The sequence below is a fragment of the Arachis hypogaea genome, chromosome 17 (assembly GCF_003086295.3).
Source record: "Arachis hypogaea cultivar Tifrunner chromosome 17, arahy.Tifrunner.gnm2.J5K5, whole genome shotgun sequence".
Lineage (NCBI taxonomy): Eukaryota > Viridiplantae > Streptophyta > Magnoliopsida > Fabales > Fabaceae > Arachis > Arachis hypogaea.
The window spans coordinates 112,573,745-112,583,200 of NC_092052.1; the positions used below are offsets into that span (position 1 = coordinate 112,573,745).

General features: G+C 42.8%; 1 protein-coding gene across 1 annotated transcript; it reads left to right on the plus strand.

The window, feature by feature from the left end:
- Positions 1–3,097: 3,097 nt before the first annotated feature.
- LOC112765315 (14 kDa zinc-binding protein) lies at positions 3,098–7,059 on the plus strand. The gene is made up of 5 exons (XM_025811223.3): positions 3,098–3,741; positions 4,123–4,180; positions 4,745–4,834; positions 6,176–6,293; positions 6,737–7,059. Exons 1-5 carry the CDS (start codon positions 3,563–3,565, stop codon positions 6,802–6,804), a joined length of 513 nt encoding a protein of 170 aa, XP_025667008.1. The 5' UTR covers positions 3,098–3,562; the 3' UTR covers positions 6,805–7,059.
- Positions 7,060–9,456: the final 2,397 nt, after the last annotated feature.

Here is a 9,456-nt window from a genome sequence, read left to right on the forward strand (position 1 = left end):
TTTTACCAACATGTCGTCGACATATGCTTCCATTAAGCTCCCTAAGTGGGGGGCAAACACCTTATTCATCAGCCTCTGATATGTGGCCCCTGCATTTTTCAACCCAAATGGCATGACCACGTAGCAATAGTTGGCTCTGGGCGTGATGAATGATGTTTTTTCCTGGTCTGGCTCATACATCGGGATCTGGTTATATCCTGAGTAGGCGTCCATGAATGACAGGTATTGATACCCCGAGCTAGAGTCTACTAGGGCGTCAATACTTGGTAGCGGATAAGGGTCTTTGGGACATGCCTTATTTAAGTCGGTGTAATCGACGCACATTCTCCATTTGCCATTTTGTTTTTTGACTAGCACTATATTGGCTAGCCATGTTGGATATTTGACTTCTCTGATGAAACCGGCTTCTAGGAGCGCATGCACTTGCTCTTCTACTATTAGGGCTCGCTCGGGGCCGAGCTTGCGTCTTCTTTGTTGCACAGGTCGGGACCCTGAGTAGATCGAGAGCTTGTGAGACATGAGTTCGGGATCTATCCCAGGCATGTCGGAGGCTTTCCAGGCGAAGAGATCTGAGTTATCTCTTAGGAGTTTAATCAACCCTTGTCTTAGGGTTTCCCCTAGGTGGGCTCCTATATGAGTGTTTTTTCCTTCCTCTTCGCCGACCTGAATCTCCTCGGTTTTTCCCCCGGGCTGTGGTCGCAGTTCTTCTTTAACCCTTGCTCCCCCGAGTTCTATTGTGTGAACTTCTTTGCCTTTTCCTCTCAGGTTTAGGCTTTCATTGTAGCACTTCCTTGCCAGCTTCTGATCTCCCCTCACCGTTGCTATCCCCGATGAGGTCGGGAACTTCATGCAGAGGTGGGGTGTCGATACCACTGCTCCGAGTCGATTAAGGGTAGCTCTGCCGATTAAAGCATTATAGGCCGATCCCACGTCGATGACTATGAAGTCTATACTCAGAGTCTTTGATTTTTTCCCTTTTCCAAAGGTGGTGTGGAGGGGCAAAAATCCTAGCGGCTTTATTGGCGTGTCACCTAATCCGTACAAGGTGTCGGGGTAGGCTCTTAACTCTTTCTCGTCTAAACCTAGTTTGTCGAAAGCGGGCTTAAAGAGGATGTCCGCCGAGCTTCCTTGGTCTACTAGTGTTCTGTGTAGATGGGCATTTGCCAGGATCATGGTGATTACCACTGGGTCGTCGTGCCCAGGGATTATTCCTCGCCCATCTTCCTTTGTGAATGAAATGGTTGGGAGGTCAGAGGACCCCTCTTCAACCTGGTAAACTCTCTTGAGGTGTCTCTTACGAGAGGATTTCGTGAGTCCCCCTCCCGCAAACCCTCCTGAGATCATATGGATATGTCTCTCCGGAGTTTGTGGTGGTGGGTCTCTTTTGTCCATATCATCTCGCTTTCTTTTTCCATGACTGTCCGACCTTTCTATGAGATATCTGTCAAGCCGACCTTCTCTAGCCAGCTTTTCTATCACATTTTTAAGGTCGTAACAGTCGTTTGTAGAGTGCCCATATATCTTATGGTACTCACAGTAATCACCGCGGCTCCCCCCTTTTTTATTTTTAATGGGTCTGGGGGGAGGCAGCCTTTCAGTATTACAAATTTCTCTGTATACGTCCACTACGGGAACTTTCAATGGAGTATAAGAGTGATATTTCCTTGGCCTGTCGAGGCCGAGCTCTTCCTTCTTCTTCGCTTCCCTCTCCCTCTCTTTTGTCGAGGGAGGGTGCCCGAGTCGCAAACTCGGGTCTCTTAGCTTAGCGTTTTCTTCCATATTGATGTACTTTTCAGCTCTTTCCTGTACATCATTTAAAGAGGCGGGGTGTCTTTTTGATATGGACTGTGAGAAGGGACCTTCTCTAAGACCATTGACTAGCCCCATGATGACTGCTTCGGTGGGCAGGTCTTGAATCTCCAAACATGCTTTGTTGAATCTTTCCATATAGGCCCGTAAGGACTCCCCGACCTCCTGTTTTATTCCCAGGAGACTTGGTGCATGCTTTACTTTATCCTTCTGGATGGAGAACCTCATCAAGAATTTTCTTGAGAGGTCTTCAAAACTGGTAATTGACCTCGGAGGGAGGCTGTCGAACCACTTCATCGCTGCTTTTGACAAGGTTGTCGGGAAAGCTTTACATCGCGTAGCGTCAGAAGCGTCGGTCAGATACATCCGACTTTTAAAGTTGCTCAGATGATGCTTGGGATCGGTAGTTCCATCGTAGAGGTCCATATCGGGGCTTCTAAAGTTCCTCGGAACTTTTGCCCTCATTATGTCCTCGCTAAACGGATCTTTCTCTCCTAAGGGAGAATGTTCTCTATCGTCGTGGGAATTCCGTCCTTTGAGGGAGGATTCTAACTTTAAGAGTTTTCTTTCTAACTCTTTTCGTCGCTCCATCTCCTCTTTTAGGTTCTTTTCAGCTTCCCTTTGTCGTTCCCGCTCCTGTTCTAGCTGCTCGAGGCGGCTATGGATTAATCCCATAAGCTCACTAGCGTGGGAGGGTTCTTCTTTTTCTGATTCGCGCCCCTCCGAGGAGTTCACCTTCGGATTTTTGATTCCGGAGGTGCCTTCCCTATGTTGATCATTGGCTTCCTGGTGGAGGGTCTGATCTGCCTCATTGTTTCCAGTGTTCAAATTCTCTTGTTCGGAATCTGTCTCCACATGACCCTCTTCAGGGGATCTTTCCGCCATCACTGGTTGATCTCTCGGGTCCCCGGCAACGGCGCCAATGTTACGGTGGGTAACCGGAGATTGATGGGCCGGATGGCGTTGGTTGGCCCAAACGTATGAAGGAGGTGGCTTTCGAGTGGATCTGTTACTCGGTGTTCCTCCGTCCGACTTGTACGTGTGAGAGAATCGGGGGTGGTACCTGCAAAGACACTCCGATGCCTAAGTTAGCAAGAGTGTGAGCAGGTTAGAGAGTCTTGGAACTTAGAGATACCTGAAGGGTGTCAGTGTATTTATAGTGGTGATCCAATAACCACCGCTGAAGTAGTGCCACCTTTTTAGGTGGATAACCGTCCCCATATCTTAGGGAGGTTAAGATATGGCTCTATGAAGTGGTTAGAGAGCTTCTAGGGGCAGTTACTCATTCGAATGAGAGTTATCTGCCAGCTAACCCTTGTGTCCGACTTCTTTGGAGCAAGTCGTGTTTAGTACCGACTTCTGGGACGAAGGCTGATGCTGGATGGAGGGCCAACCTTCTGGGTTGGGCGCCTTTGCTTGGATCCTGGGCCCTATTTATTGGGTCAGGGTATGAACAGAATTTCTTTAAATTTAACCTCAAAATTCAAAAATCAAATTGAATATTAAATTTTTGTTAGTTGAAGAACACGAAAATACAAAAAATCCTATAATGTCTCAGACCTTCGCTCTCAAGGCCTCAACAACGACAACTTTATCGATATGAATATGATCCATACGAGTGAATGAAAATATGTGGTTTTTCTAATTTCGGAACAAAGTTCTTTTTATAGTCATATTTTGAGCTTTAAGAAACAAAGAAAAATATTAAATTGCTGCACGAATTACAAGGTCCAATAGGGTATTGACCCAATACATGAAGGGCTTGAAAAATGGCATGAGCAGTGTGAGCAGAAGAAACATTACTCAAAGACTTGTTGTGTTTGCTTCACACCTCCCTTCGTCTTCGTCTTCGTCTTCCGATTCCACTTCCATGGCTTCGGAGAAACAAGCTGCTCTTGCTACCGCACCCTCCGACGCTGATGCTCCCACCATGTAAAACTTTCTCCCTTTCTCTTTTCTGATGTTTCTCCTTCACTTGAATTTCATGTTCTGATTGTCTGTTAGGGAAAAATAAATGCAATGTTCAGCTCCTGTAATATTTGATGTAAGGTTTTCGGTTTCTAATTTTCTTCTTATGCTATGAAGTTGTATGTTCGATGGAATCCATTTCTTTGTTTCAAGTTGGTGTTTGCTTGTATATGTTCTAGCTTTTGCATTTTTCTCAGTGTTCATTTTAATGTCTAAGCTGGATTTTGTCCAGCTTCATTCCCAAATTTATTTGAACAATTAATTAGAGGTTTTTCCTCCAGAATTCTGGCATTTGTCTAAGTACCTATCTTTCATGTTCTTATGGTTGTATTCTATGATTATCAGATTTGACAAGATAATCAACAAGGAGATCCCTTCAAATGTGGTTTATGAGGATGATAAGGTACTCCCTGATTTGTTTTGTGCACACATATATATGTAGTCCTGTTGTGGTGTTTATCTTTCATTATTCAGTTTCATTGGAAGAAGTCTCAGAAGTATTCTAATTGAAGGTTCTTTACCATCTAGCTTGTAATACATTAATAATGTGAATAGTAACACGGTTCAATGGATTTCAATGTAACAATAATTTTTTGATGCTAGGTTAAACTCTCTGGAAATACTGTAGTCGTGCTCAAATGTGGAAATAATGGTTACTGATTTTGTTTCATGTGTATGAGTATCCCTAAATAGATATTTCAAATTCTTTATCATGATCTTCCTCAGAGTTATGTGCTCCACTTTTATTCTCGAGTGGGTTACCCCGTGGCCATTTTCTTTTATATAAGGAGCATTCCACTGTTAATTTATACTTAAAGTTTGGAAATATTATGCTTTACAAATTTATTCTTGAGAATTAGTTATTTAGTGTAAAGGAAATCTACTTGGCTTGATTGGTCATGGCTTCTTATTTGATCTAACAACCCATAGCAATTAATCATTGGGATGCTTTTCCCCCTTTTGACAGGTCTTTGCTTTTAGGGACATAAATCCCCAAGCTCCTACTCACATTCTAATCATTCCTAAAGTAAAAGATGGGTTAACTGGTCTATCCAAGGTATTTATTCTCTCTTTGTCCATAAACACATCACAGTCGCACTATACCAACTTTCATTCAGGAACAGATCGCACAAATGAATATGCTCAGTGGAATTACTTTTTTCCTCGACCTCATTGGTATAAGTATTCATCTAACTTAGACTAGTCCTTTCTAGTATAAGAAGAGAAAGATAAAATCCACAAGGATTTAATGTTGCTGGGTAAAGATATGTTGGTCAGCTTGTCTGTCGAGCAATATTTGTATGGTGCTTCTTTAAAGTGTGTTGGCTACTTTGAAATTAAATTTTCAGACTGATTGTGGGAAGGCTGCCTTCGGTTTTGGTCTGTGGTTGATACTACATATAAGATAATTAACATGAAAATGTTACAGTGTCTTGATAATTTTTCAATGAATTATTTTGAATTCTTATTTGCTCTATACTTTTTCTTGACAATTTTTTGGAATTGGGTCTACCACCTGACCGGAGGGCTCAAAACCTTACTCAATTTATGCCGACCTTTCTTACTCTCTACCATTTCTTTCTATTACTTACCAATGCTCCAAAAAGCTTAAGATATTAGGTGGAGGCTGATCTTCACACATGAGACCTTTGAGCTTGAAGTGCGATAATGCACTCTGCCTGTCTACCTTCCACTGAATTTCAACTTTTTAATTAGATGATGGAAGACCGTAATAAACTGGTATCAATATCTATGAACTGATATAGGATTCAAATCCCACTAGTGTAGCATTACTCTCATCCTTGTGTGTAACCTTTGTGTATTTTCTGTATGAGTGAATGAAGAAAAGGCTGAGTATTACCCTTTTACCCCCTTCTTCAATAAAGGATGCCCCTACCTTCCTCTCTATAGTCTCCTATTGTCATCAGGTGTACTAGCAGTCAAGCAGGAAATTCCTCATTGCCAGGGACTCTTACAAATGCACTTATAGCTATTATGGTCAACTGTGGTTTTTGGCTATTACTAGACAAAGTTATTATCAGTCCTTGTTGGAAAATTCGAGCAGAGCATGTGACTCCATGCTGAGTTATGGATTGACTATTTGTTAGCATTTCCCCCCTATATAATAACTTATGTCTATCAAACTTATGGTCGTGAAACCCATTCAATTTGTATCACCAGTTACATGAACAGAACTTGCTGAACCCCCCTCCCCCCTTTTCTCTCTCTTTTTTCCATCTTTTCTCCTATTTAGCATTCTGGATTTACAATGTTATTCCTATGCCTGGATCTCCAATTAAGTTGCTAGTTGGTCAAGGAGAAATGAAGAAACAACGACCACCACCTACATCTTTCCTGTAATTTGCTTCATTCTTATGTTGAAGCATTATTTTTCTAGGCTGAGGAGAGGCACTTTGAAATTCTTGGCCGCCTTCTTTACACTGCGAAGTTGATTGCAAAGCAAGAAGGTCTTGATGATGGCTTCAGGGTTGTAATTAATGATGGTCCAAAGGGATGTAAGTGTTCTATCTCCATGCATGCCGACACGTTAACTTAAATATTTCATCTCTATTATTCTTGATTATTGAAAGATTATGGTGATTAGGAATAGTTAGAGGGTTATAATAGTTAGTTAGGAGAATACAGTGATTAGCTATCTTCCTCCTACTATATAAGTCAAATTGTAATCACTTTTTCTATCAACCAATGTGAGGTTGGCCTGAGTGGTTAGCGGTTCGATATCGCACAAGTAAAGTCTCGGTTCGAGACCTTGTTGTTATCTCTATTGGGAGACTCCCCCACCATATCCAGGTGGATGATGGGGCAAAGCCTCCGATACCAGGCAGGCCACCCAAAATTAAACTAGCTTTTCATTTCACTCTTCTTACATTTTCTTTGGTCCTTTTCTCTCTACAATGGATTTCAACATTGAGTGATTGTTTGAATTAATTTTTAACAGGTCAATCAGTTTACCACATTCATGTTCACCTCCTCGGCGGACGACAGATGAACTGGCCTCCTGGCTAAATTGGGACAAAGAATAGGGAGTGAGCTATGGACTTGATTTCTCCTCCATCAATATCACTTTAGTTGTGCCATCTTACGATAATGGTTTGAGAATAATTTTGTGTAGCTACACTTGTATTGAATGATGCTGCTGATTCCAAAGTCATCTCTTGTAGAACCTAATGGTTGGTATAGTTGTTAAACTTTCGAATTAACTACTAAATTGTTACAACTTTGCAATTGGGCGATGAAAAAGAGGATTAGCAGTTATTATTATTTATTTTAACTACTATTACTATTTTTTTGGGTGATTCTTATAATCTGTTTCTAGAAAGTAGTAATATGAGAGAAGCAAATATTAACTCCTACCATGAAAAGGGAAATATTAGACACCAAAATGTTTTATGTTAAGGAATAAGGCCCAACAACCGGTGTATTTCATTAGCAAGGTGCTCTAGGGGACGGAGATGAGATACATCAAGTTGGAGAAACTGGCGTACGCTTTGTTAGTCTCATCTCGGAGATAAAAGCAGTACTTCCAAGGGGACTTAATCACCTTAAGAACCGACCAAGCCATCCGCCAAATTTTGCAAAAACCCGATTTAGTGGGCCGCATGATGACTTGGGCGATAGAGTTATCTCAATACGACATACAATATGAGCCCAGACGCGCAATCAAGGCCTAGGCAATGACGGACTTTCTGGTAAAAGTGACAGGGGACTCTCTCGAAAACTCGAAAATATGGTCGAAGCTCCATGTGGACGGAGCCTCCAACCAGACGTTTGGGGGAGCAGGAGTAATCCTTGAGAGCTCGGAGGATATGATATATGGGCAGTCAATCAAGTTTGAGTTTCCGGTCTCCAACAACCAAGAAAAGTATGAAGCTTTGACAGGGGGCTTGACCTTAGCTAAAGAGATCGGAGCATCAATGGTTGAAGTCAACAGCGATTCTCAAATTGTGACTTCCCAAATCAACGAAACTTACCAGGCCAGGAACCCTTTATTGCAAAAGTACATGGAGAAAGTGAAAAAGGTGTGTGAGGGTTTTGAAGTAATGTTCCAACATGTACCCAGGGAAAGGAACGCCAGAGCCGACCTCCTATCAAAGCTAGCAAGCACAAAATCCGACACAGGAAACCGACCCCTAATTCAGGGTTTGGTAAAAGAGCCGTCGGTGACTCTTTGTGTGACCCAATTGCTGAGTCCTCCTTTATGGATGGACCCAATCAACCGTTTCTTGGAAGGTGGTGAACTCCCTGGAGACGAGAAAGAAGCTAAAGCGCTAAGAAGGGAAGGTGCTAAGTATGTGGTAGTATAGGGGCAGCTGTACAAACGGAGAATCAATCAACCTCTGTTAAAATGCATACGTCTCGACCAAACGGACTACGTCCTAAGCGAAGTCCATGAGGGATGCTGCGGCCATCACATTGGAGGAAAAGCGTTAGCAAGGTAGCTAGTGAGAGCTGGGTATTATTGGCCCTCCATGATGACGCAAGAGTTCGTGAAACAGTGTAAAAAATGTCAAAAGAATGCAGATTTTTACAAAGCCCCAGCTGAAGAGTTATGTTCAGTACTGGCCTCCCGGCCTTTCTCGCAATGGGGCTTGATCTTTTGGGCTTGTTTCCAGTAGGCCCCAGGCAAGTCAAGTACCTGATAGTGGCCATTGACTATTACACCAAACGGGTGGAGGCAGAACTGATGGCTAGCATCTCGTCAGCAAGTTGTTGGAAATTCTTGTGGAGACAAGTAATCTCAAGATTCAGAATCCCAGAAATCGTGATCTCGAACAATGGGACATAATTTGCAGATAAGAAGTTCCGAGAGTTCTTGTCCGGTTTAGGGATTAGGCAAAAGTTCTCCTCGGTAGAACACCTGCAGAGCAACGGTCAGGTAGAAGCAGTAAACAAGATCATCCTCAAGGGATTAAAGAAGCGGCTTGACTAGAAAAAGGGCTCCTAGGCTGACGAGTTGACGTCGGTCTTATGGTCTTATAGGACAACGCCACAATCCTCCACCGGAAAAACGCCTTTCAAGCTTACCTACGGGGTCGACGCGGTGATTCCCGTGGAGATCGGGGAACCAAGTCCCAGGCTGCCCCTCGGCGGCAGTGAAAAAGCAGTTGATAAGGATTTGATCGATGAGATGACGGAAAAAGCCCATTTGTTGGAAACCCCTTTGAAACAGAGAATAGCGTTGCGGTACAATGAAAAAGTGCTCGGCAGAAGTTTCAAAGAAGGTGACCTTGTACTACGACGCAACGATATCGGGTTACTGACCCCGGGAGAAGGTAAATTAGCGGCAAATTAGGAAGGTCCGTACAGAATAAGAGAAGTTCTCGAAAAGGGCGCCTACAAGTTAGAGAGGCTAGATGGGAGCGATATCCCGAGAACGTAGAACATAGAAAATCGAAGAAGGTTCTACTCTTGAGAGGTGACCTCCCGATATCGCAGTCTTCCCTTCCCATACTTCGTATTTTATTTTATTGTTCCTGTTTTTAATATCTTGTTTCCCTTACGTTTAGTTCAATTGTCATTTTCTTCTTTATTCTATCATTCCTGTTATTGAATACCTCTTTGTCCGAGCACATACGTACTGGTTCACTTACAAAATTTCTTTTGGAGAAGCCCCTTTTGGGACCCTTACCCTCGATGCCAGTTTACAGTGAAGGGTTC